Genomic DNA, 27,746 nt, shown 5'->3' on the forward strand with positions numbered 1-27,746 from the left:
ATCTCAATATTATATCCATTTGAAAATGAAATTTGCAACCCTAATACTCCTGCGATTAAAGGATTTGTGACCATGTTCTTCGAAAATATGTGTTTTGTAAAGGATATTAATTTCTTAGACTATTAGTAAGAACTGAGTAGTTTTTCTCCGTGTAGGTCGGATGTAGGGTAGTTACGTCAAATTGGCCACGTGACAGTCTCTCAATCGGTGAACAGAAACATGGCGGCACTACGGCTTGCCGTGTCCTCAAGTGCCGGTAGGACTTTCCTCAACGCCAAGAACATTGTCGGTGTGTCTAAGGTAAGATAAGAAGTAATTAGACATACTGTTGCCAACGAGAAAGTGCTGAACTCGTAAAACAATCAGAAGTTATAGTTAATAAGGTATTAACTTAGGCAAGGTCACAGCCTAGCATGTCCGTTTGCTGGCATTACCTTTGACAACGGCATTCCCACTAGCGTAGCTAGCTGACTCCAAGTGAGGAAGACCTCAACGTTATTGGACAAAGCCTGTTGATTATATTGGTGTGTGATATGATATTGCGAAGTATATAAACCTTAAGTGTTTCACCTTGAACGTATGAGATGTGACGCAGCCCGGCTTATGAAACAGTTATTGAAAGAAGTGTATTTTTCTGACAGACTGTCCCTGGTTCTTAAACTTTGTTCGAGATGCTAGCTAGCCACTGAGGCTAAATTATATGGACTCAATGTAGCATTCTATGTTTAGGCAGCTTAGCTGGTCAGTCCACGGTTAGAGCCTGTGCTAACGTTACCCCAGTTGACCTCTCAACAGTTTCTTAACCTTGCATCGTGCAATCTAGAAGTTTCGGACATTCAAACGATCCACTGTTACATGCTGCTTTTTGTACATTAAATGATAGTCCGAACCATCTCTTGGTTCCACTGTTATATCCAACGGCGGTGAACACTCTTTAACAGTCGTTTATAAATTCTTCCCTTCCTCAGGCCAACATGTCCTTTGGCACACTGACCAGAGGAAAGAAAGCAGCCCTCTCAACACTTGGGGTGCTGGCGGCAGGAGGTGCTGGTCTGGTTCTGGCACTTCATCAGTCTGTCAAGGCATCAGACTTGGAACTGCATCCCCCAAGTTATCCCTGGAGTCACAGCGGCTTGGTGTCTTCACTTGACCATGCCAGGTGTGTGTAGTTATAGTATTCAGTTATGTTTTTGTTTTGTTATGAAGGTCTTGTCTTTCACAAGAAGTTGTCTGTACATTTTTTTTTTTTTGTACAGACAGCTTCTTGTAAAAGACAAGACCTTCATAGAATAATTTCTCAGAACCCCTTTTTGTTTCCTGTTATACAATTTAGTCTTTTTTCTCTCTCTTTGTATTGCACAGTGTTCGCAGAGGGTACCAAGTGTACAAGCAGGTGTGCTCAGCCTGCCATAGCATGGAGTACCTTGCTTTCCGCAATCTGGTGGGAGTGTCTCACACAGAGGCCGAGGTCAAAGTATTGGCTGAGGAGGTACGTCTGAACTTCCACCACCTCTTCCCCAGCTTGCACTTGATATACACCAAATACTCTAGCTAGTTTGTGTAAACAATAGCAGAATTATTCTGCTTAAATATCATGTCCTTTCAGTCACTAACTGTGTCACCACGAACTGTGTCTCCCATTGTAGATTGAGGTCGTGGATGGTCCTGATGACACCGGAGAGATGTTCACCCGTCCAGGGAAGCTGTCTGACTATTTTCCCAAACCATATGCCAACCCAGAGGCAGCACGCGCAGCCAATAATGGAGCTCTGCCCCCTGACCTCAGCTACATTGTCAATGCCAGGTACAAGAAGCAGACACAATTCCACTGCTCTGTCTTGAGTTTCTCTTTTCAATAAAACTTTGGCTGCCAATACAAAAATAAAAGCAAATTTATATATATATCGCATTTCCCAATTAACTTATAAGAGATATCCGTATGAAAGAGCTGTTGGTTATGATGCAGTTTAACTTTGACACATTATATATGTAATGGTGTGTATGGTGAAGTGATGACTGATGGATCACCTTGTGGTTTGGTTCCAGGCATGGTGGGGAAGACTATGTGTTTTCTCTGCTAACGGGGTACTGTGATCCCCCTGGTGGGGTGGACGTGAGGGAGGGTCTCTACTACAACCCCTACTTCCCTGGCCAGGCTATTGGCATGGCTCCCCCAATATACAATGAAGTGCTAGAGTACGATGATGGTGAGTTTTTTTGTGTGTGTGTGTGTTTATGTATGTATGTAAAATTAAGTGCTAGAGTATGAGGATGGTGAGTTTCTTTTTTTGTCTGTGTGTGTACACAATGAAGTGCTAGAGTACGATGATGGTAAGTTTTGTGTGTGTGTGTACAATGAAGTGCTAGAGTATGAGGATGGTGAGTTACATGTCTATTGGAACAGTAAGGGTGGTAATCATCAATTTGCTGTGAATATCTGTGGACTACGTACATGGTGAGGGTTGGTTACTCTTGGTTCAAAGCCATAGGCAAAATAAGTGTTTTAGCCTAGGAGTTCATAGAATGGATGGCCAATTGACCATAGACCATTGTAAAAGTATGGCTTCCAACAGTGGTAATACTAAGAATAGTGTCGTAAAACATCTTATCGCTTTGAACCAATTTATTTATTTAGCTTATGCATAGATGTGTAGAGTGTTTTCTGACCAGTGTTGCTCCTTGTCTCCAAAGGCACTCCAGCCACCATGAGCCAGGTAGCCAAAGACGTGTGCACCTTCCTGCGCTGGGCTGCAGAGCCAGAGCACGACCAGCGCAAGCGCATGGGACTTAAGGTGAACTCTCCCACAGCGTCTGCCTCCTTGGCATTGCTTTGTTTGTCATAGCCCATCCCTGCCATAGTGTTACTTATCAGGGGTGCGTTTCCCAAAACCATAGTATCTAACCTGTTTGCAACTTAGTTGATTGGCAATGGGAATTTGCATTGCAACCAACAAAGTTGCTAACTTAGTTAGACTTAGTAAGTAACTTAGTTAGCAACTATGGTTTTGGGAAACACGCCCCAGTTGAACTTGGTCAGCCAAGTGACATTGTAGGGGATTTTGTCAAGGCTGTTTCTGTTTGTTAGCTGGGAAGATTGCTGTGGCAGAGCCAAGGGTATAAGTTCTATTGCCATGGAATGTAATGTATATAATGCTGATACAGAAAGAAATATGTCTCTTGTTAATGAGGATTGGTTGCACGATGTAATTCTGTTATTTTCTGAGGCCGAGATTCAAATGTATATCATGTAAACAAGCAATAATACTATCTTACAACAATAAGATATACGAACGTAGCATTTTTATTTTGTGGATTTACAAACCATCTTCCAGTCTGGAAGCTGTAATTGACAGTTTCCACTTCTACACCATATTGAAGGTATTAAGAGTGTATTTGGGTTAGTTTAGGCTGTTTTCCCATCAAAAATATTGGTAAATATTGGTAAATTCTTCCACTAATTCATTCTGTATGTCTCTCTCCTCAGCTTTTGATGGGCGCTGCCATTTTCATTCCATTGGTTTATTACATGAAGAGGCACAGGTGGTCTGTGCTGAAGAGTAGGAAGATCGCTTACAGACCTCCCAAATAAAACATATTTTCCACTTAAAACTGAACCTGAACTTTGAAAATGACTGATGCACCCATGATGTCAAGTCCCTTGACCAACGTTGATCATACAGCCTGAATGCCTTTGGTTTATTTTTTTATTACAGACAGAAACTGATCAGAGGTAATCATACATTTTCTATTTATTGTGCTTTCTTCAATATGGCAAGAAGGCTTTTTGCTGTCAGGTCGAATGCATAGGAGCACACTGTATGCCCACTGTATAACAACTGGCTGTCATAATAAACACATGTTTCACTGTTTCCTTCTATATTCTCTGTCTTTTTGATAGTCTTTGGTGCTCTGCTTACTGTAAACACGCAAACCCAGTCGATTTGTAATGTTTTTGCTATTAAGCACAATGTATCCATCTTTCATATGCTCAGTGAAACAACTGAAAGGAAGCGGAAGTGTCAATTAAACGGAAGTGGTACTGCCCAGAAGAACAAGCCGAGGAGCGAGACGGAGGTCGTAGACTCCAACTATACCTTTCGCGGATAAAAGCAGGGGGAAAGGCCGTTAATAATGTAAGTTAACGTGACAAATAACGAATGGATACACTCTAAATTAATTAAACAATAATTATTAGCAGTCTCTTTGACGGTAATGACCGCTACCGCAAGCCTCCCTTGAAGACCTAAAACTAGTCATTCTGCTAGTCGTCTTAGCTTGCTAACGTAACGGGTAACGGTGGGAAGTGGGAACAGTTAGAACAAGGACTTAGCATTGTCGCTAATTCAACTAGCCTACGCTTCCATTATAGCGAGACAAGGCCGTACGGTGATTGTATGAAAGGCATCTGGCACCGACTCGACACAATCTGCTGTCCAATAAACCGAAATAATACAAGGGATTGTAATATGACGCCACATCCCATTCATTTTGAAAATGTATTACCTCTGCGAATGGGACATGTCCGTCGGTGATTTGACAAGTAGGCTAGCGCAAGCTAGGTAGCTAATGTTAATACGCTAGCTTTCGAGGTGGCTATTACATTTGTTAGCTGTCTTGCTAATCTAATGAATTCATTTTAATCCGACAGTTTGTCGTTATATTGAACACCCAATGACAAAACCATGTTCATCTAGTGTCAATCACCATCAACGGGTATGTAAATATGTGGACTTAACTATAAAATGTAAACGTATTGTAGTAACGGCAATCATTTGTGTCAGCTCGCAAGGGAGTCGTTCCCGTTAGCATGTCAGCGGCCTAGTGATAGTGATGGATCGGATAAGCCGAGTTTAGCTTTCGGAATAGATTTTAACGTATAAAACAAGGAAATGTAACGACATACGATAACGTTTTATATTGTTATAGGTTGGTTTTACTGGCAAGTGACACCTATATAGCTTTTGTCGGTAAATGTGAAGTCATGCCCGGCAACGTCACTTCAGATGTGCCTCTATTCAGATGTAAATCCACTCAAGCCTCTAACACACGAGTCGCCATTCAGCTTGGCAGGTTCAGAAGGAAGGTAGAGAATGGTGGCGCGGATGAATTAATTGTAGAGAGGTAGGGGTCGCACTGTTACTTATGTTTAATGACATCATATTTAAGCGCGTCCTATTCAGCCCATGTGAAGGTAACAAATCTAGATTATTAATACAATCGATAGTGACTTGTAAAAATCTACATTCAGCATCATCAGTGTCATGGAATCATGATCAGGATATTGAGGGTAGTGGGTGTGAAGAAGACTGCTGATGTATGTCAAAGTCAAATTAAACTAATTATTCCACTATTACAAATGTCATTGCCTGTGGGCTCATTCTCATTCTCTTATTTTGAATAGCAATCTCTGTCCAACCCAAAAACCTCTTACCATGTGTCTTGGTGTTCTAATTTAGCGTAAACAATGGACAAGAGTGACCTGGTGCAGAAAGCCAAGCTCGCCGAACAGGCTGAGCGCTACGATGACATGGCGGCCGCCATGAAGTCGGTGACAGAGCAGGGCACTGAGCTGTCTAACGAAGAACGCAACTTGCTGTCGGTGGCGTACAAAAACGTGGTGGGTGCCCGGCGCTCCTCCTGGCGTGTCATCTCCAGCATTGAACAGAAGACTGAGGGCAATGAGAAGAAGCAGCAGATGGCCAAGGAGTACCGCGAGAAGATCGAGACCGAGCTGCAGGACATCTGCAATGACGTGCTGGTAAGCAGTAGAGCCATCATGGTCTTTTGGGGAAGATTTTGGCTTCATGTCCTTGAAAGTGGATGAAAGCCAGAGATTAAGACCAGATAAAAGTGTCCACTGATTTGTCAGTGTCCAGATGTTTGGTAATTTTACAATGAAGTTACTTTTATTACTTTACGTTAGTTTACTTTCATGCACACTTACTAACGTATTTATTGACTATGATATTTACATTTAACATTTTGTCTCTTTCTAGGGCCTTCTGGACAAATACCTGATTGCCAATGCTAGTCAGGCTGAGAGCAAGGTGTTCTACCTGAAAATGAAAGGAGATTACTACAGATACCTGTCTGAGGTTGCCTCTGGGGATAATAAGAAGGGTAAGTAAGACGCGTCAGTTGCAAGCGTGTAGGTGCTTTGCACAGCGTAGAGATTGAGCAGTGAGATCAGTTTAATTTAGTGTTGTGGGCAAATAATAATGACATGTTTTGATTGCTGTCCTCCTGTGCAGCCACGGTGGATAACTCCCAGCTGGCGTATCAGCAGGCGTTTGAGATCAGCAAGAAGGAGATGCAGCCTACACACCCCATTCGCCTGGGTTTGGCTCTCAACTTCTCTGTCTTCTACTACGAGATCCTCAACTCGCCTGAACAGGCCTGCAGCCTGGCTAAGGCCGTAAGAGTCCATTATTGCTCCACAATGTGTTATTATAATTATATGTTGTAATACAACAAGATCAAAGCTGTTTTGCATTTTGCTTCATTTACACCTGCATTTCTTCCATCTCAGGCATTTGATGAAGCAATTGCTGAGCTTGATACCTTAAATGAGGATTCCTACAAAGACAGCACCTTGATCATGCAACTACTAAGGGACAACCTGACCGTACGTATTGATTTTATTTTTTTACTGTTGTTGAAGTTGATGACAGTAAAATATTACACTACGGTATAATAAATACCTTTGGCTCTTAAACTCTTACAAGTGTAGTTACTTCGGCAATGACAGCTTGATGAAGCACTGTTGGCGTGAAAGATGGTGATGAGGCTCTGTAACATGACCTGCTGAGAAGGAGAGCAGTGCAAAACATTCCTGGAGCTGTCATGTTACTAACATCTCACACAAGGGGTGCAGATGGCCAGCCCAGCTGTGTTCCCTTCTCAGCATGTCGTTCATAGTGCAGAATATGAGAAACACGAGGTAGCCTGCCATGTGGCAAAGGATCTCTGCATAATTCTCTAGGAAATGTTGACCTTGTTGCTCTTCTGCCCTTTTCTCTTTAGCTGTGGACATCAGAAAACCAGGGTGATGAGGCGGACGCTGGAGAGGGGGAGAACTAAAGGCAGCGCCTATCGTCCGACCACATATACACGCACACACACAAACACACACACACACACACACACTCTTCATCTTAAGAAAAAAATACACACAAACGGCTTCTTCCACTCCCACGCCCCCTACCATCTACCCCCATTTCCCACCCCATCCCAAAATGCCCCAGCCCTACTGTATGACTAGCAGCATGAGTTGTACCTGAGCTTACCACAGTCCTGCTCCTCCCGAGGTGCACTAACACAGTACAGGGGAGCGCTCACAGGGGAACATGCACATGTTAGCAGGGCCAGTCATTTTCTTTGTGAAATTTAAATGTGGTTGTATTAAGTAGTGAGTCCATATTCTTTGTGCGTGTATGTTTGTGTGTGTGTGTGTGTGTGTGTGTTGGTGTGAATGAGTGAGTGAATGAGGAGGGAGAGGTGACACAATAGTCTCCATGTGCACGTGAAAGAGAGGTTGTGTTAAAAGTGTGTGTGTGTGTAAGGGGGTTGGGGGTTGTGAATTCTAATCGTCCTTCCTGATAATTCCCTTTTTTTCTCCACCTAGCTGGTTGTGCATTTTTCATCCTTTTTTTGTTACGGTCATATTTTTTAGTGTAATTGGTCATGGTATTTACAGGTTTTATTGTATGGTTATTAAACTGGCAGTTTATTTTCACCAACATCAGTTGTTTGTTGTCTTAATTAGTCTCCCAGTTGACCACTTTTATTCAAATGTCTATACACACACCACATATTTTTTATTAGATGGACCAGACAGCTGACATCTAATGACATCTCTCATGATGGTGTCTTCAGGCTGGTTGCCAAGGTAATCATCATGTGCTCTCTAGCATTTTCTTTCTGTAGTTCTGAAACATCTTCAGTGAAGCCGCCTCACCTGGCTGACGATAAAAAAAAAAAATGTGATTCTCAATCACAAGGACTGTGTGCATGGGCAGATTATGAACTTTCGGGCCCCTGGGCCCAGATGTATTAAGGCCCCCCCACTTATTGTCCTATATGTGGGAGGGGGGGTTTGGGGGTCCTCCCCCAGAATTTTTTTTAAATTTGTTTGATGTGATTTCCTGTATTCTGGTGCATTTTGGGGATGGCCAATACTAAATTCAATCAGATTCATAGCCTACATCCTGATTTGTTGATATTGAGGCAATGATTCCATGCAAAGGCTTGGGCTTCCGTGGCCCCTGGGCCCGGTAGGCCCGTGCAGTAATCCATCCCTGACTGTGTGTGACTGTGTGTTTCAATGAAACCCATAAATAAGGGTAGCAAAAATCACTTGGTTAGAGTGTGTGTGTGTGTGCTGGGTTGTTAATGTCTTGTGGACTAATAGATTTTTAATATGAGCTCAATATTGTGGAACTGAATAAAAGCCCACTGGCCTCCAGTTCAACTTTGGTGGACTTTCATACTGACTTGGGGCTGCAAATATAACGTTTTTATTTGAATTGAGACAAGAATGCTGACCTGTCCCTGGGCCACCTGAAGTGAGATACATAAACTTGACTTAAGCATTTTGTTACTTCAATTTCCCGGGGACTACTTTCCCTTGCGGAAGCCCAAGATCAGCTGAGTTGATAAATGAGTGGAATTCAATTAGAACACAGAAGCGCGGAGGGAAATGTCAGGTCTTCCAGGCAATACTTAAATTAAAACAACACGCAGGTTTGTCAGACAAACGCTTTTTCAAGTTGGGGGTACATATTGTGTTCTTGAGTATAACAGTTGAAGGAGGTAAGTAGTTTATGGTCAAGATTATTATTTTAAAGACATAGCTCGCACTGAGTTGTTGCTGAAGACGTCTCCCACACTTCAGGGTTCTCTAGCTAAGCTAACGTTAGACATGCTAGCAAGCGCTTATCGCAAGGCATTGATATGATAGTTTTGTGAGCAACAAGTTGCAAACACATTTGACTTTCCAACAAGTTTATTGTTAAATTATTAAAGTATAGTTGTAACGTGTGCTTGTTTAGCGGAGAGGTAGACGGACCTCTGAGAAAATTCAAATTCAAATAAAATCGACCTATTGACATTGTAGTTGCCATGTGTTATGTTTTAAGTTTGGCCAAGTTTGCCAAGTGATCATCTCTAAATGGAGCAGCTCATCAGCTTGCAAGAGATAGCTTAGTTTTGTAGAAAATAAATAAATAAATGACCATTCACTTATTTGTACTAGCTGACCAGTATGCCTGTGTTTTATATAGCATGAACAACGATTTGAGAGAGTCTAGGTGTGAAAATGTTTACTCTGACGTAAAGTTTGGGTGCCAATTGTGTTTGTAGAAAAAGCAGGCAACAGCTAACTGCACTGCTAGACTAGGTTAGATTTTTAGTGCTTTTCTATGTAACGTTACTCAAAGCGCTTTGCAGTGAAGGGGGCGGCTCTGCACAACCATCACTAATTTGTCATCCTCAAATAACGAATTGGAAATGTACTAGTGGAATAACTATACTGTAGTCTAGCCTGTTGATGTGCTACTAGCTATATAGATACTTTATAATAATTTATCTGTGCATTGGTCAGGTAATAAATGCCACTTGCAACTGAAGTACAGGTCATCACCCTACATTTTTAGCCCTCTCCTCTAGGATCTACTCAAGGGTTAAGAACATGAACACTGGACAAGCTTATCCCCTAGCCTCGCTCTATGTGGGGGATCTTCATCCTGATGTTACTGAGTCTATGCTGTACCAGAAGTTTTCACCTGCTGGACCCATTATGTCTATCCGTGTATGCCGTGATGTCATTACTCGCAGATCTTTGGGGTATGCTTATGTTAACTTTCAGCAGCCTGCAGATGGTGAGTTCTAATTTAATAGTTCTCTTCTCGTTCAGACACAGTATTTTGTGTTGAATTCTTTTAAGACCACTGTGGCTTATCAGTATCTAATTTTGTTGGATGGCAAATGATTGATCATGCTAGTGTAAAATAATTTTTCATTAAAAAAAATATGAAATGTAAAAAATATCTTCATTTAGCGGAATGCGCTCTTGACACAATGAACTATGAGGTCCTCAAGGGTCGACCAATGAGAATCATGTGGTCACAGCGGGATCCTGGTCTAAGGAAGTCTGGCGTTGGGAATATCTTCATCAAGAACATGGATGAGTCCATTGACAACAAGGCACTTTATGACACCTTCTCTGCGTTTGGAAATATTCTGTCCTGCAAGGTAATTTTGCCAGCAAAATATATGAAATGAAATTATAGCATTACATTTTGTTTTGTTGTTCTTGTCAAAACTGGAGGACAGATTGAGTGTCTAATGAATATACAGTAGAAGTAGAAGGTAAATGTGTCAAGCTTAACAGTAATCTGTCAATGTCCTCTGACAAAATTGTGCAAAGGATCTCTAAAGCTGTTTTGGCATTTCAGGTTGTGTGTGATGAGCGTGGTTCCAAAGGCTATGGCTTTGTGCACTTTGAGACACAAGAGGCTGCCAACCGTGCCATTGAGACCATGAATGGCATGCTGCTGAATGATCGTAAAGTGTATGTGTCACTCTACCCCTTAGCCAAGGGCATTCATGTTTTTTTCAGTGGTCTTGTTCACTGTGGTAATAAATGCTTGAAGAAAATGAAAATATGGCTGCCACATGATATGATGGGCCTAAGCAGATATAAATCAGGAATATGGTGTGCTGAGGCCTAAAGTAAGATAAAGTGTAGGGTTTTCTTTTGAAAGTTAAAGGAATCCAATCTAAGATTAGGAAGTTAATGTTAAAGCGTAACTCTCGCCAAAATACAACCTAGGGTCTTTTTGTGAATGTACCCGAGTCAAACTTTTGTTTAAAAGCATAGTTAGGTCGGAAGCGCCACTTTTAAGATTGACCATATTGTCGTTTTCGGGTCAAATGCCCATTTGAATGGGAGTGCTAGGGGCACTACTACTTTGATGCAATCATACTATGATCGCGTCAAAAACGCTATTTTTTAAAACACTAAGAAGGCTTGACACAACATGAAACTTTGCTCAAAGTATCACCAGGGTCTCTACACATGAACTCGAGCATTGAGAACATTTTTTTGTGTACACCGAGTTTTGTGTTGTGTTGTGCCTTCTTAGCGTTTTAAAAATAGCGATTTTGATGCAATCATAGTATGATCTAAAGGGTTGAGGGTTGAGTGATAGGTTGCATTTTGGCGAGAGTTACGCTTTAAGGGATCGTATAGAAAGAGCAATAAAAACACGTTGAGAATAATAACCATAACCACCATTTGTGAATTGTTTTTTATGCTCAGACAAGAGGCAGGTAAAGAAATGGAGACATTCAGTGCAGATCCAAGCATTGCAAACCCAAAGCTCCAATCCCTGTGGAAAAATTGTCAGCTGTCGGCAATTAGGTCAGTGAACAGGTAGATGAAGTGTTCTTACCAGTTGTCCTCGTGAAACATGCTCAAGGAAGAACATGGACTGAAAGATTTCAAGATCATAGGACTGAAAAAAGAAATAGGTCAAAGTTGCATGTTCTGTTGTTCTTTCTGGACTTCAGTGCAGAGGTAATGATATTGATATGTTTGGGAACCCTGATTACATTTTCTGATCCTTTCATTGATATCTGTGGTGTACGTACAGTTTTGTAGGTCATTTTAAATCCAGAAAAGAACGTGAGGCAGAGTGTGGAGCAAAGGCTATGGTCTTCACTAATGTTTACATCAAGAACTTTGGTGAAACCTATGACGACAAGCAACTTGAAAACATCTTTTCAGAGTTTGGTAAGTTCAGACATACAGAGAGGATTCTTTGAGCTCCTGTGTGTGTGACAGGGCAGCCCATAGTTCATTTTTTTTAACGTATTGCTGAAAGTCATTCCAGATCAATTCAACAACAGCCCCATTTTCTGTACTTATTACTTATTTTTATCTTGCGATTTTAGTCAGAAAAGTAAATGTCCATACTACTCCAGTCATATCTGATGTGTTTGTGTGTGTGTCAGACTCAGTCATTGAAGACGGCATGTGTTTTACAGGCAAGACGCTGAGTGTTAGGGTGATGCGCGATGAGCGCGGGAGCTCTCGTGGCTTTGGCTTTGTGAACTATGAGAATCACGAGGACGCTCAGAAGGTGCAAACACATTTGGTATCCTGTGCTGTCCTTTTCCTTTCTGCATTTGGTATCCTGTCCTGTCAGGTGTCCTGTCAGGTGTCCTGTCAGGTGTCCTGTTGGTGTCCTGTTGGTGTTCTGTCCACTCTGTTTGGTGCTCGCCTCTATAATGTTTGATGAGTAAAGCAATGATTGCTTTACTTTTAGTCACCGTCGAAATAAAAACTTTTGTTGTGTTTTCCCCAAACCTTTTTTTATTAAGTGTTGTATGAACCAAGCTGCCACTCATGACTGTCTCTAAATAAATAATCATGACTATAACGTCTGTTTGAAATAATCCGAAATCAAACGCACCATTCTGGTTCCATTTTTTTCTGTTGGTTGTAATGGGAGAGCCTTTTTGTCCTCCAGCAGCAGGCTGTGCACATAGTGAGTGTTTTCTGACAGAGGGGGGTGAGTTGGTATGGCCTTGTATGAAAATGGTATTGGCAGAACATGTGAGTGTGGTTGGTTGTTTGAGCAGGCTGTGGATGCGATGAACGGGAAGGAGCTGAATGGGAGGATCCTGTACGTTGGCCGTGCTCAGAAGAGGGTGGAGCGGCAGGGGGAGCTCAAACGCAAGTTTGAACAGATCAAGATGGACCGCATGCACCGCTATCAGGTGTCAAAACACTCTTTCCTTCTCTCTCGCTCTCTCTCTCTGCCTGTCTGTCTCTCTGTCTCTCTCTCTACACTCACACACATACATTTATTGAGCCTGAAGTCTGCTTTACACTAGTCAGCACATCAAGGACAGTAAAAATGAAGCTTCCTGCAAACGTTAAGATACACTGAAATCAATATTCACTAACATTAACTTGTCTTGCTATAAGGTGATTGTACACTGTATCTGTATGTGTATGTATAATTTGTGCTGCAGTTGAGGATAGTTCTAATAGTGAAGTGTTTGTTTTTTTTCAATTGGAAATACAATGAATAGGAGAAATGTTTGGTAAGTGTACACATTGTTGACAAGTTTATTTAATGTAAATGTTTAAGTAATGCACAAGTAAATATACAAGTAATAATTGGTCACTCACTCTCGCCTATCTATCCTTAACTGACTGTAAATGTATTTTTTAGGGGGTTAACCTTTATGTAAAGAACCTGGATGATAGCATCAATGACGAACGACTGAGGAAGGAGTTTGCTCCCTATGGCACCATTACCAGCGCCAAGGTAAACCTGTACACTGGAAAAGCTCAGGCTCAGTTTGGTGACATAGCTAGTTGAGCAAGTAGTTGAGCAACAGACTGAAATACTGTAGCTCGTCTGGTAGCTGCGCCCAAAAAACTGAGATCACGCTGTGCCACTTGGGTAACCCACCTTGACCCCTGTGTTTCCACCTGTGGCCCTTAAGGAGCTTGCACACTGCTCCAACAAACGCCAACGAACTCCAACAAATACCAACAGTTGGGTCAGTGTGGGCCGGCCGTCTTTGTTTGTTGCCGTTTGTTGGATGGAGTCGTTAAGAGTTTGACATTACAGTTGGTTTTATGAACATTCTAAAGACTACCACCAACAGCTGCCAACTTAAGAATGTTGGAGTTTGTTGGTGTTTGTTGGAGCAGTGTGCAAGCTCCTTTTAAGGCATTTGCATCCTGCCCCAACAAATGCCAACATACTGAAGTTGTAAGTTGTTGGTTGCCGTTTTTAGAAAGTTCAGAGAACCAACTTCCAGCTCCAGCTTCCAGCTTTTTGGAATTACTTTTAAAGGACCAGTGTGTAGGAAATGGAAATGGAATATAAATTGTAAGCATTCCAAAAATGATCACCATATGTTGTCAGAGAGTAAGGAAACACGATGAATTGAAGTAATGGCTTATTTGACAACATTACTACAACCCGTAAAACCCATGAAAAAAATGAGTTACGGGGCGGAATCTCTTGGAATTTTCGTTTGTGTTTTGAACGATTAATTCTAGAATAGCGTATTAATAATGGGCTGGCGTGTCCTCCTATTTGTGTTGCCAAATTGGCAAAGGTCAACTTGCAGTTGTAGTCATGAACGCCTACGAGAGGCAGGCAAGAAACAAATTAAGTGGACATCGGAGGAGCTTCCTGAGATGGCAACGTCTTCATCAAATGAAGAATATTAAGTCTGACGCAGAGCTGGACATATTTCTCCACGACAGGTAGCCTAGGCTAAACTTCATCTGCATCGCTAACTTCAGCTAAATATCGCGTCTGGTAGTCTTGAGAACGTTCACCAGTGATTTGATTTTGGCCTACAGAACGTTCGGTAACAATCCTACAAATCGCTCCTTTAAGGTGCTGGCACACTGCCCAGACAATGCCCAACCAACCCCAACATTCTTAAGTTGGCAGTTATTGGTTGTGGTCTTTAAAAAAACAACTGTCAGTTCTACACTGCCTAGAGACATGTAGAACTCGAACAATCAATCCAACAAACACAAGGCTGCATGATTTGTGGAAAATATCTAATTGTGATTTTTCTGACCGATATTGCAATTGCGATTTTCACTTTCTGTCTAGGAGTATGACATGGATATAAAAATCATAGTGGTAACAAGATTATCCATTGGGACAGAGTTGCAAGCGGCAACTTAGTGATTAACAAAAAATAACAAATACAAACTGATGGTGCACACTGACCCAACTGTTGACCCAAATTAGCAAAGGCCAACTGTTGACCCATTGCTGAAGTTGGTTGGTATTTGTCTGGCCAGAGTTTTCATTAGCAGTGTTTTATAGTGATGACTGATGCCATAGGCAGTGGCACTGTATAGTTGAAATGCAAAATAGAGTTGACAATAATTTATTTATATACACTTAGGAAACAGCAGTAGTTAATTAATTAAGTAAGTAGTCAGTTAATCATTTTGGTACTTTTCTGGGCTATCAAAGATCGTCATTGGGAAAACCCTGTATTCAGCAAGTCTAGAACTCTAGAAGCCAATTTATACAGAAGATAGTAGTTCTACAAGTTTTCATGTCTGCATCAGTGTGTGGCTTTTCATTTCTGACTGCCTTTCCATGTCCCCTCTCCTGGTTCAGGTGATGACTGACGGCAGCCACAGTAAGGGCTTCGGCTTTGTTTGCTTCACCTCTCCAGAGGAGGCCACTCGCGCCGTCACGGAGATGAATGGGCGTATCATCAGCACCAAGCCCCTCTATGTGGCATTGGCACAGCGCAAGGAGGAGCGCAAGGCCATCCTCACCAACCAGTACATGCAGCGGCTGGCCAGCGTCAGGACCATGCCCGGAACCCTGGTGACCAACTACCAGCAGCCACCCTACTACATCCCCACCATGCCACAGGTGAGGAGGATGAGGAAGAGGAATAGTAGCAGTAGGAGGAGCAGCAGCAGTAGTATGATGAAGAGGAGGAGGAGTAGGAAGAGGAGGAAGAGGAGGAGGAAGAGTAGCAGTAGGAAGAGGAGTAGGGGGAGGAGGAGGAAGAGTAGCAGTAAGAGGAGGAGGAGGAGAAGTAGTAGTAGCAGTAGAATAGGGAGGAAGAGAAAGAGGAAGAGGAGGAGTAGTAGTAGGAGGAGGAAGCGTAGCAGCAGTTGGAGGAGGAGGAAGCGTAGCAGCAGTTGGAGGAGGAGGAAGCGTAGCAGCAGTTGGAGGAGGAGGAAGCGTAGCAGCAGTTGGAGGAGGAGGAAGCGTAGCAGCAGTTGGAGGAGGAGGAAGCGTAGCAGCAGAAGGAGGAGGAGGAAGCGTAGCAGCAGGAGGAGGAGGAGGAAGCGTAGCAGCAGTTGGAGGAGGAGGAAGCGTAGCAGCAGAAGGAGGAGGAGGAAGCGTAGCAGCAGGAGGAGGAGTAGTGGTAGCAGGAGGAAGAGGAGGAGTAGTGGTAGTGGAAGGAGGAGGAGGAGTAGTGGTAGTAGAAAGAGGAGGAGTAGTGGTAGTGGAAGGAGGAGTAGCAGTAGTAGTATGAGGAGGTGTAACAGTATAAGTATACTCTTTTGATCCCGTGAGGGAAATTTGGTAAAGTAGTAGCAGGAGGAGGTGCAGGAGTAGAAATGTAATTCTGTGTCAGGGTGTGATAAGTGTTTGTATACATGTTAGTGTTGCACGGTGTATCGATACTAAAAAGGTATCGCGATGCCTTCACGCAAAAAACTATACGATTTCAGACGTTTTTAGAATCGATACTTTATTAAAATAATAACGTTCTGTGTGATGAACTGCTGCTCTCACTGCTCCTTGCACGCATCTAGGCAAGTGGGCGTGTCAAGCAGGCAGCTCTGAGTGAGTGAGTGCGCAGCCAACGTCAACATAGTTCTTTGCCGACAGTTGTTCTAGGCCTTGTGGATAAAACAAAAAGTGTAGTGAAATTTGCAACTATTTCGGATACATCGCGAATTAAGGCAAGGTACACAAAGTCATTTAAAAGCAGTAGGCTACGCATGGAACTTGGCTAAACACCTCGCAGACATATCCCAACATTTTTAAAGAGTTCAAAGAACGACAGGTTAACGAATATGCTATAGAAAACACGACTAGGCCTACATGGTTAGTGCCAAGTTCTTCTCTTATGTTTTAGTCTAGCCTAAGTGAAACGAGTATGGCTCTCTGGGATAAAGCGAACCTTCCTTCATCAATGAATTTTGACGAGACATAACGAGCTGTAATCATAGGGTGCTAACGTGATGAAAGCGCAATGTTCACGCCAGAATAACATTACCATAACTTGTAAACGATCTATTTCATGTTCGATCAGTAGCCTACTACTGGTAATATTTCTCATGGCATGTAGACTGCAATTTGTTCAATAATTATTGCCCAGATGTAGGATAGGCTACCCGAAATGCGCTAATTAAAGCCCACAGCATATAATACCACTGCAGCATGTTGAGTCCTAATAATAATAGCGGCGTATTGTTACAGTATGTGCTAGCAAATCATGTTATCAAAGAAATAGACGTAATGTAGGAATGCACACAGATATATTGCAACAGGTAATGGTGTAGGCCCCTCTGCATAGCATTCAGTGATTTGCATGCAGTAATTTTAACACTGACCTTGATCTAGCCTAGTTTGGCTATTTAAAGCTATTTTATTGCCAAAACACAACACAATGTAAATTAACTGTAACAAACAATAAAGGACTTAATCACAGAAACACTACAAAAGTGCACCAAATTCAACACAAATGACTCAATACACTTGGAGGAGGTATGAGTCCTTTCTTCTCCAGATGTCTTAGGATTTCGCCGTAGTATCGTTTTAGTATCGAGCATCGTGATATTTATGGCAGGTATTGTATCGAAGTCATAATTTTGGTATCGTGACAACACTAATACATGTGTGATGTTAATGGTGATGTAAAGTCTTGTTTCGTTACAGCCTCCAGGCCGTCATCCATACAATCCAGGTTCTAATGTCCGCTTTGGCCCAAGATGGACCACTCAGCCTCCCAGACCACAGGGTTAGTATGTCAGCTTGTAGGTTCACGCCTCCTGTTTTGTTGGTGTGGGGAAGTGGCTCTGGTGCAGCTCAGTTGGACCATCTATCCCAGAGTGCCTCGGTCTAACAAGCTTTTGTCTGGTTGGCTACATTAGCGCTGTACTCTGCTCAGTACGTGACGACCCGCCGGGCCTCCACCCCAATCAGCAGTGTCCAGCAGGCCTCCACACAGGCCCCACGTGTTCCCAAAAACATGCTAAGGATGGGTATGCCATGTGTGTGGGGACGGAGGGGGTTGGTTTTGAGCACGCTCCTCCCACTTATTCCTAAGCACTTTTCCCACTTTCATGCAGGGCTGCAACTTACGATTATTTTGATAGTTGATTGATATGTCGATAGTTTTCTCAAATTAATCGAGTAGTTGTTTATCGATAAAATAGTGAAAAAATTTCTTGAGTGTTTCTCAAAGCCCAAGAATTTGTCTTCAAGTGCCTTGTTTAGTCCACAGGCCAAATCTATTTAGTCATAGAAGTTCTATACGGTCATAGAAGAGAAGTTAAAGCGTAAAATATTTAAGTATAAGGAAGTAAAATCTGAGAATTTTGAGGTAGTTTCCTTATGAAATTACACAAACGGATGAACGATTCCCAATATAGTAGGTGATTTAATTCAATAGTCGCCAACCATAACTAATCGATTTATCGATTAATAGAGTACTAAAGTGAAAAAGTCACGTTGTCCTGGCAACCGGATTTTCACAGCTTCGCTGTGTTCTTTCTTTTAAAACGAGAATAAATCAATTTCACGAGGTGAAAATCACTAGATTGAAACGTGTGGAGGCTTTTATGTATTTTTCCGGGGTATTAAAAGGAAAAGTTTGCGCTAGTATGAAAGATAAAGTTTACACACCTGAAAAAAAATCAGCAGGTATGAGTACTCTGACTGATGCCTGCATGTAGGGGCGAAGCACTGCACCATACTGACAGCAGTTCTATTCTATTCTCAATATTACTTACATCATTGGTAAAGCAAACTCGCTAATCATTTCGCAAAAAAATCGTTCCTTTCAATTCAATTCAAAGAACTTTATTTTTCTGTTAGGAACTTCACATGTGGAAGAGCATCAGGGTGTGTCCATACCCAACAATACATACAATAAACACACACACACACACACACACACACACACACACACACACACACACATCATGATCATCAGCCCACGTTTTTTTTCCATAAAACGTTTGTGTGGCATAAGATTTACCCTTGTTAATTTGGTTTGTTTAGAACTGAAAATCAGGTTGCCAGGACAGCGTGACGTCACACTTGAGTACTCTATTGTTGCAGCCTTACTTTCATGAACTGCAAATTTTATTTACGGTACTTTGTAGTTGGTATTGATAACATTTCTGAAACTAATCAGTGCCTCTTATACTGCTTTAAAAAATGATTAAACTGAATGTTGCCTTAAGGGTGGGAACCATGCTCTTGGAGTTTTTGGGCTGCATGCGATTCTTTATGGAAAAGACACACAAAAATGCACAGGCCTTGTGTGGAGGTGTTCAGGGGTGAGCTGGAGGTTTGCATGATTTGTCATTCACTGCTGGGTCAGAGACCTCTGAAGTTTGTTTACAAAAATGACCCAAAGCTGCCATCTTTGCCCATCTAATGAAATCCTGGAGTTAACCGAGTTGCACTGCAAGTTAGCTCTCGAAGATCACAAAACCCACTCGCAGTCAGATGACAAAAGTGTGTAGGGCAGGGGTCACCAGCCCGTCGATCGCGATCGACCTGTAGATCTTTGGGACTTTCCCAGTAGATCCTGAGAACAACAGGATCAAATTCCTGCATGTTTGCCAACGTTTAGGCTACAGGGCCTAAATTTCAGCACAGGATTGCGGGTGTAGCGCATGATTCATTCCAGTTCCGCAATTCTAGCCATTGAGCACACATTTTACAGTGCCAACTGATAATGTTAATCTAATAATGGAGTGTTGTGAATGTGGGACTGGACGGACCAACTTCTGACTTGAACTGAACGTAACCCGATGTAGAGAGACATGCGCACAGAACCACATCTCTCCCTCTCTCCCTCCCTCCCTCCATCAACTCCTAACTGACAGGAAAGGAAAACAAAAGTTTAACGATCAGGAACAAGGACTACATAGTGGCCATGAGACGCGAGGGAACATGGATGTGTTCTCCATTTGAGGAACGTAATCGATTGTGGACATGCACAGACATTACACAGGTGCACCCCATGTTATTTTCCCATACTCCCATCTACTAATGGATGGCAGCAAAGATGGCAGCTTTTTTGCAGGCGAACTTCCAAGGTCTACTGGGTTGTTTTTGTGTTTGTCTCAGCCTACGTGTGTAGTCGGGTTGGGGAATTATTAGGGCTGCATGATTGCGATCATAATCGCAATATGAACCAACGCAATTACTCAATCGCAAAAGCTACAACAAATCGTTACATTTCTGACTTTTATATTATTTTCATCTTCATTGGTTATGCCACTTCTGGTTGGTGCGTGTGCGTAGGGCGTTTAAAGAGGCACAGAAATTCTGATTGGTGTGCTTCAGTCAGTCAGGGTGCTGTGCTTATGTGACATTCTAATTCATTGACATTCAGAAATCGTATCACAATCGCAGTTGAAATATCTGTCAGAAAAATCGCCATTGGATATTTTTCCCAAATCGTGCAGCCCTAGAAAGTATGATGAGCTCTCAGTGAGCTGCTTGCTCTGGAACCAGTGATCAGTTGGTAATATCAAAATTAAAACGGTGTCTATGGACATTTGTCTTCCTTTCCTTTCTATTACTCAAATAGTCCAAATGAACATAACATACTGTTTCCACTGGGATCTTTTGCAGTGTAAAGGCTTCACGACAACACTCTCATTGTAAGATATTCATTGTAAGATATTCACATCAGTGCAGAGCCGCTTGGACGTAAATGTCCAGTGACTCAGCTGCAAGCCCTGCAGTAATTGGCACTTTATGAATCATACTCCTCTTTTAGATTCTGACTCCGAGCTACCAACTCTTACCTCATTGAGCGGAGTTGTACAGTGGATCTCTATCTAGTCCGTCTCAGACCAAATATTTGCAACGAGGCGAATTGCAATTCCTTCAAACAGCAACTTGCAGCAATTTATTTGCAAGGGTTTTGCAATGATTTTGTCTTGTCTTGTGTGTGTGTGTGTGTGTGTGTGTGTCTGTGTGTGTGTGTGTGTGTGTGTGAGAGAGAGAGAGACAGTATTAAAGGGAGCATGAATTAAAAACATTAAAAGCTATAAATGTGTAAAGAGAGTGTTGTGATCTCCCGGCAGCCAACATCGGTACCCAGACTGCAGGAAGACGAGCAGTCACTGGCGGTGTGAGTCGTGGGGTCAGCCAGTACAAATACTCCAGTGGAGTCCGCAACGTCCAACAGGTGATGCCCGCACCTTCGCCCCCTGTGGGCCAGCAGGTACGCCCACACAGTCCAGACATGCTCAGTGTTATACTCACACTATGCCATTCATACCGTGCCCGAGTACGCGTGACCCCCAAAGTCCAATTCATTTGATCAGTGTGTTCGCTCCATACCGGGGCCTGTGCCTGCTTGAAGCGGTGGTCTCGGGCACGGTTCAGTGAGACTTGGGCCTGGTGCCCATGTAGTGTGATCGCTAGCCATGCCCCAGCACGGATCTCAAACATGATGTCAATGATGCGACTAATTTGAGACTATTTGGGTCAGATCTTTTTTCACTACGTTGAGGAACGTATATTCTGTAAAAAGTAAAGTGAGACCTGTTCTTCCCCCATAATAACCACCAGAAAGGAGAAGGTATAGGAGGTGAAACCAAACCATGTTCGACTGTCAGCTATGAGAGTGGGGGAGAGGGGAGGGGGAACAATCGTGCTCTGGCACGGTACAAGGGAACTAATAGAGATTAATACTTGTATTGAACTTGTATTGAAAACAAACCGCATTCATGTCGACGCCTATGTGCTGAGGCCTTTAGATGGCAGCAAAGTGGTAAAATGCATATGATGCTGCTTGCTCGATGCATTTGAAAGACAAGGTTGTTTTAACTACTGCTGTGAAAAAGGACTATTTTATCTCATTGAAAAACATTTTTGTAACATTCCCATTGTTTTAAACGGTAGACATAGTTGATTATGATATGAAACTGTGTTTGGCGCTTTGGCTGTTACTGAAGTGTTTGCTGGTGTCTAGGTTGCAAGCGGCCCAGTGGTGGAGCCAGCGGTTCATGTGAGGGGACAGGAGCCTCTCACAGCCTCTATGCTGGCATCAGCTCCACTCATGGAGCAGAAACAGCTGCTGGGTGAGTGTTCACTAAGTGTGTGTGCGTGTGCGTGCGCTTGTGTGTGCGTGTGTGTGCGTGCGTGTGCATGTGTCCAAACTCCTCTGGGGGTACTTATTCTCCTAACACTTCAACCCAACACGCTTCCCATGCACTTAGGATGCACTTCCATTTATTTCTTCTTTTTATTTCTACCTCCCTTTTTCTACCACTGTCACCTTTGGCTACACTTTGATTAGTACTTACAACGTCTGCACTCTCATCCTCTGGTAATAGTACTGATTGATGTTTTGTAACTGAGGAAGAACGTGAGGCTCGAAACGTAACTGGTGAAATCTTCTCATTCTTCACTTCTCAAAATTTTCATTTTTGTAAGTGGCCATGGATAAAGGCATCTGCCAAATGAATAAATGTAAATGTTACCCCCTAAGAACCTTTTGGTGTTTTATTTGTTTGTATCTGTGTCCATCCGACTGTCCAGGTGAGCGTCTGTACCCCCTGATCTACGCCCTGCACCCCAGCCTGGCCGGGAAGATCACTGGCATGCTGCTGGAGATTGACAACTCCGAGCTGCTCCACATGTTGGAGTCTCCCGAGTCTCTGCACTCCAAGGTAACGCGCTTCTGCAGCCGACTTATTTTTGATCCTCTACGGAGACCAGCTACCGCTCATTTATCCACTATGCAGTATATATCCAGTGTTGCAAAGAACTTTAATTTACACTTTTTAAAGCATAGTTCAGATAAAGTGAAGTTATTATAATTTTGTTTTCAGCATAATGGGCATATGCATATGGGATGGGATTTAGATTAAACCAAAAACATAAATAATGTTTCAAGAGGATTTAGGCCTTGTGAAACAAAGTACTCTCCCTGATTGTGAAACTACACTAATAGTTGAGGATGGGGATTCATCATTCTCATTGACTGTCATCTGTTCTGTATAAGCCTATTCAGCCCGTCATATCAGTTCAGCTCATTCACTCTAGCTCAGGAACTGACTGAATGTCTTTGGGTGGTTTTGACCTGCAGGTTGAGGAGGCTGTTGCTGTGCTTCAGGCTCACCAAGCTAAAGAACTTGCAACTAAATGAAGTGAGTACCCCCCCCTTCTTCATCTCCCTCCCTCCATCCCTCCTTCCCTCCATCCCTCCCTCTTCCCTGAGTTCACTTTAGATTCCACTGATGTCACAGATGAATCTTATCCCAGCACTCTTTAAACCAAATATCCAACCAACGGGTTCTTAGTGTATGTTCCTTTATTCAGTGTGCATCTTTTCACTGGTAACTAGGGCTTAATTGGTAATGTTATGGAGTTTATATATGCATACTGTACCCTCCAGAATTATTGGCACCTCTGCTAAAGATGACTAAAAACTGGTATAAAAAATAATCTGTTGGTGATTTATTGTAATCTCACAATGGAAAAAAAAATGGGAAAAATCCAACCCTGAAGGGATGCAAATTTATTTTGAGAAAAAGGAAAAACTAAATAAATATTTTTAACTAAAAAACGTTGCTCACTATTATTGGCACTCCCTGAAAAATCTTATTTACAAAACCTAACAGACACATTTTCATATCTAATTTCAATTTATTTAAGTTAATCAGAGTGTCTGTGAACTTTCAGACATAGTTTATGACTTTCTTTTTCACTATGGTATGAAAATAGTCACACAGAGGCTAAATCCTCTAGTCATTTTTCAACATTGGAAAGACAAGAGAATACACTAAATGTCAATAAAAAGAAATTTGTACATTTGACATTTGTAAGTCAGAGAATGTGTAAAACTAGATACTTTGTTGAAAATACCTATATTTACAGTTAAAACAATGATTAAAAGGTTCTTATAATCTGGAAATGTGACAAACATGCTTGGACAAAGACCCATGTTTTTATTCCCAAAGGCCTTGGGAACCTAATTAAGGTGCATGGTATCATGAACACCAAGAAAAACCTGAACATTTTCAAAGGAAACCTGTCAATCTCTGCCAAGACACTAAAAGTTGGTCATGATTGGATCATTCATCAGGTCACAAACGTCCAGATCTAAACAAATATGGTTTGCTGAACACAAAATCAAGCTTCAGACATTGCCATCTCAGTCCCCTGATCTAAACTCCATAGGAAAACAGTGTAGTGAGTCAAAGAGGAAAATGCACAAGTGTGAACCTAGGAATGTAAAAAATCCCTTCCTTTGTATTCTCCAACTTTATGGGATTCTTTAGCATAGGTGCCAATAATTCTGGAGGGTACTGTACATGTAAGGTGTCGGTTTGGTGATGTTGGTATATATTATATTTACAGGAAAGACACAACAGCAAGACTTTACTGAAAGGGCACAAAAGTAATGTAAAATGATTTAAAAAAAAAAAAGAAAAATTTAAAAAATATATATACAATTCTATAATTGTGAACTGACATCATTTGGCTATTCTATTGCCATCATGCAGTTTCAGTTTGTTGCATATGTTGTACTTTTGTTAAAAAAAAAAAAAAATGTTAGAAATTAAAAATGTGTGTTACTTGTTGTGCATTAAAATCTAGGCATATCACAATTGTCCTGGTGCTTTTTTTTCTCAAGGTATGAGAGTAGGGGAAACCTCATTTAATTCAAAAAATGTTTCCTGTGGTAAAGCCATTATCAGTATCATCAATGATTGATTTACATGCTAAATAGAGTGGTGTGTGTGCGTGCAAAGAGATGATAGACATTGCACAAAGGCAGCTAAGGTAAAAATGCACAGGTCTTGGGAAGTGTTAGTTTCACTAATCTGACTGCAATTTACAGGCATGTGACTAACATTTTAAATACGTTCATCATTTTCGTGTAGTTTCCATAGCTGTTGGGTTTTGAAATTCCATCAGCACTTGTTAAGTTTCTAGTTGAGGCAGTTCTTCTGCTTCTCTGAAAGCACATTTTCAGCCACAAGTTGGAGAACTATGTTGTGATTTAGGTGTCCTGCCCCACATACATCTTATCTGTTTAGCCATGAAATTACACTGAGAATGTAATGATTGTCTTAACACACTTTACTCTGAATGTGCAGAAGATCGCCTTAGCAGATGCAAGAGCGTACACACACACACACACACACACAGACAGACAGACAGAGCTGTCAAACTGTCTGTTTGCACCCACTTGTAACAGATCCAGTCGTGCTTGTAACAACACTTTTGTACATAATTACATCAGGGGCAGTAAATGGCACTGGACCAATTGTGTCTCTGCTAGATTTGGACTTTTCTGCTGCTAGTGCCCCTTCAGCAGAGCAGCGCGCCTTTCATATGCTTCCTGAAGGCCTGGTCCCTGAGGCCGTAGATGAGGGGGCTCAGCACCCGGGGCAGCAGGTTTAACACCAGGAACTGGCCAAAGAGTACCTTGGTGCGCCACAGAGGGAACACGGTGATGAGGCTGTCGATCACAGGACCCAGGTAGGCCACCATGTAGAGCAGCAGTTGGGCAGCGTGCAGCAGTATGGTGTGCTGGGCCTTTTGGTGTTGCCCCTTCGAACTGGCAGCTCGGGCCGTCCAGAGCACGTGCACATACGTGTAGAATAGCGTCACCCACACGACGGCCATGAAGATGCCGTTGCCCGCTGTGATCACCTGATAGACTGGCCCGAAGACGCTACTGTTGTAGCACAGGATGTCAGACGTGTGGAATTGCAGGGGGCGTTGTTTCAGGGATAAGATCAGGCTGACCAGGCTCGGCGTGATTCCTGCACACCACGTCGCCGCGTTGAAGACCTGCGCTCGGCTGGTCGTGCAGAGGCGGCCGTGGTGGAGGGGCAGGCACACTGCCACAAAGCGCTCCACCGCCATGCCGGCCAGAATGACTGGAGTGATCTGGAAGCTAGCGGTGGCGGTGATCACCAGGATGTAGCAGAGAGGCACACTGATCAAACCCGGCGCGTAGGTAAGCACATGCAGCAGAACGGATGTCTTCACCAGCAACATGTCGTTTAGCACCAGATGGACGTAGAGCACGTAGCGGGCCTCCTGCCTGAGGGAGGGTACGCTAAAGTAGACACGCACAAGCGCCCCATTAAAGTAGAAGATGAAGAGCCCACACAGCACCACCGTCAGATTTTTGGTCAGCACCTCTTCAAAGGTGTCCAACTTCTGCCTCTGTGTGGTGTTGGAGCTGGTGTTCTGCATGTCGTCTGCAGCAGCAAGACTTCAGCCACTTAACATGATGCTAGGCAGTCGTTTTAAGATATCTAATCTCAAGATGATCTTCAGCCTGTGGGGGAAAAAAACAAACAGTTGGGTGTTCTGGGCACTCTGCTGAAGTGTGTGGAGTCACTGTAACTGACGCATGATGTCTTGCACTCCTGCTCTTACAGTGATGTAGACCCTGAGTTTGTGTCGCTGGACTTAAATACCTTGAAAGATAGGGGGCACACAGTCACAGAAGTTCCCTGAGGTGTAATGTTGAGAGAGAAATGGTCTGTTGAAAGATGAAGCTGGGGACCAACTGTGCCTCTGAGAAGATAACTACCTCATGCACATAATGACTTCATTTCATGCTTTACATAGTTTGGAAACAGTTAATAGTCACCTTATCTGAACGTTTAGTCCATCTTTTAAATGTGGTTGAAGAGAAAAGCTGAAATAAGAATCCAGAAGTTTTATAATGGGCTCACTAACAAGGTTCAATAAGATCCCACCCCCCTCAGCCCCACTTTCTGAGTAATGTATAGCGTGTACGTGTACATTTGTGCAATGCTGATTTCCATTTGAGATGGAAAGTGGCTGAAAATCTTTGAGATCAAGTTACACTGAAATGTAATATATTTTGTTACAGAAAAGTGCAATGGTTAAAAACACCTCCAGAGCCCTTTAAAATGTTTTTCCTTTTCAAAATAAAATGAGATCATTTATAAAACAGTCTTTAAAGTTGTTACCCAAGGAGCTTTTCCATGTTAAATTTGCAATTTAACAAGCTTTTCCTTGTTAAATTTGAAACCAGGTGTTGTCTAAGTACAAATAGTTCATTATGCTATGTAATTCAGTGACCATCAGAGTCCTCACAAGGAGTTACACCACTGTTCATAAATAGTCATGCTGATAGTGCCATGTAGCACACTCCACAAGATATTTGGTGTTGAATTATAAAACTGATAGGCTAAAGCAGTCTGGTAACAGGACGTTATTGTGAAATCCTGAATAACTGACCACACGAGGGAGCCGTAGGGCTTTGCCCTGTCAGCACACTCAAATTTGACCTGGCTATTCAAAACAAAAAGTAATTTGTGTGGTGGTGATGGTATTTTTCAGTCAGCCAGTCTCCTCTGCCAAATTTTGTATGTATGATGGCACTTTGCTCCCGGTATAAGTTCAACACCAGGGTTTGCTGCCGCAATGTATTATGCATTAATAGAGGTATTCAAGTTGTAACATTTGACATTATTATATATGTCAAAAATGTCCTAGTGGGGATTAAACATTTGTTATTAAAAGTTTAATACTGTAATAAAAAAGAGAAAGCATACAATTCTGATTCTAATAATGGGAAGACTTAGCCTCCTTGACACCAGACCTTATCTCAGTTGAGATTAAGAGTGGGTCTGAAAAGGCTTCATTGACTTACAATTTCCAGGGTTGTAACTAAGTGAAATTATAAATAACAAATTGGTGCATTAAACATAATTTCAGGAGTGCAGCAATCAAATGCAAATGCAAAGTGAATTCAAATTCGCTAAAAGGTTCATCTGGGTTTTCCCAGGCTATACAAGACTGGGTATCTACAAATAACTCCTTTAGGTGACGAAATGTTTAGGAATTTTAAAAACAGGAAGTACATACTCCCAAGGCTTAATTAACATTAATGTTAGTTTATTCTTGAATTTGTCCACATACCCAGTAGTACCCACCCGAACACTTACTCAAGGTCTT

The 27,746-nt window shown here is 42.3% G+C and overlaps 4 protein-coding genes across 9 annotated transcripts; 3 read left to right on the forward strand and 1 right to left on the reverse strand.

The window, feature by feature from the left end:
* The first annotated feature begins 143 nt into the window (after positions 1 to 143).
* LOC121712955 (cytochrome c1, heme protein, mitochondrial-like) lies at positions 144 to 3,877 on the forward strand. Its single transcript, XM_042097106.1, has 7 exons — positions 144 to 300; positions 969 to 1,159; positions 1,363 to 1,489; positions 1,647 to 1,804; positions 2,047 to 2,207; positions 2,692 to 2,792; positions 3,485 to 3,877. Exons 1-7 carry the CDS (start codon positions 220 to 222, stop codon positions 3,587 to 3,589), a joined length of 924 nt encoding a protein of 307 aa, XP_041953040.1. The 5' UTR covers positions 144 to 219; the 3' UTR covers positions 3,590 to 3,877.
* A 113-nt stretch (positions 3,878 to 3,990) lies between these two features.
* LOC121712956 (14-3-3 protein beta/alpha-1-like) lies at positions 3,991 to 7,739 on the forward strand. The gene is made up of 6 exons (XM_042097107.1): positions 3,991 to 4,133; positions 5,457 to 5,758; positions 5,997 to 6,120; positions 6,252 to 6,415; positions 6,530 to 6,625; positions 7,024 to 7,739. The coding sequence occupies exons 2-6, from the start codon at positions 5,465 to 5,467 to the stop codon at positions 7,078 to 7,080; spliced, it is 735 nt and encodes a 244-aa protein (XP_041953041.1). The 5' UTR covers positions 3,991 to 4,133; positions 5,457 to 5,464; the 3' UTR covers positions 7,081 to 7,739.
* An 875-nt stretch (positions 7,740 to 8,614) lies between these two features.
* On the forward strand, positions 8,615 to 24,360 carry LOC121712953 (embryonic polyadenylate-binding protein-like). 6 transcript variants are annotated; one of them, XM_042097100.1, is made up of 18 exons: positions 8,615 to 8,742; positions 9,654 to 9,878; positions 10,058 to 10,251; positions 10,455 to 10,570; positions 11,321 to 11,422; positions 11,655 to 11,794; positions 12,049 to 12,143; positions 12,646 to 12,783; positions 13,102 to 13,113; positions 13,245 to 13,340; positions 15,180 to 15,443; positions 17,472 to 17,553; positions 17,687 to 17,797; positions 20,867 to 21,006; positions 21,760 to 21,868; positions 22,329 to 22,459; positions 22,879 to 22,939; positions 24,153 to 24,359. In XM_042097100.1, exons 2-17 carry the CDS (start codon positions 9,689 to 9,691, stop codon positions 22,936 to 22,938), a joined length of 1,980 nt encoding a protein of 659 aa, XP_041953034.1. In that variant the 5' UTR covers positions 8,615 to 8,742; positions 9,654 to 9,688; the 3' UTR covers position 22,939; positions 24,153 to 24,359. The 6 variants fall into 6 exon arrangements, with proteins under 6 accessions (XP_041953034.1, XP_041953032.1, XP_041953036.1 ...); XM_042097098.1 differs by having other exon boundaries at positions 8,659 to 8,811; positions 24,153 to 24,357; XM_042097102.1 differs by lacking the exon at positions 11,321 to 11,422 and having other exon boundaries at positions 8,659 to 8,811; positions 24,153 to 24,360.
* Positions 24,361 to 24,938: 578 nt separating this feature from the next.
* Positions 24,939 to 26,006, reverse strand: LOC121713285 (odorant receptor 131-2-like). Its single transcript, XM_042097796.1, has one exon. The coding sequence runs from the start codon at positions 26,004 to 26,006 to the stop codon at positions 25,110 to 25,112; it is 897 nt and encodes a 298-aa protein (XP_041953730.1). The 3' UTR covers positions 24,939 to 25,109.
* Positions 26,007 to 27,746: the final 1,740 nt, after the last annotated feature.

The sequence above is a fragment of the Alosa sapidissima genome, chromosome 7 (assembly GCF_018492685.1).
Source record: "Alosa sapidissima isolate fAloSap1 chromosome 7, fAloSap1.pri, whole genome shotgun sequence".
Classification (NCBI taxonomy): domain Eukaryota; kingdom Metazoa; phylum Chordata; class Actinopteri; order Clupeiformes; family Clupeidae; genus Alosa; species Alosa sapidissima.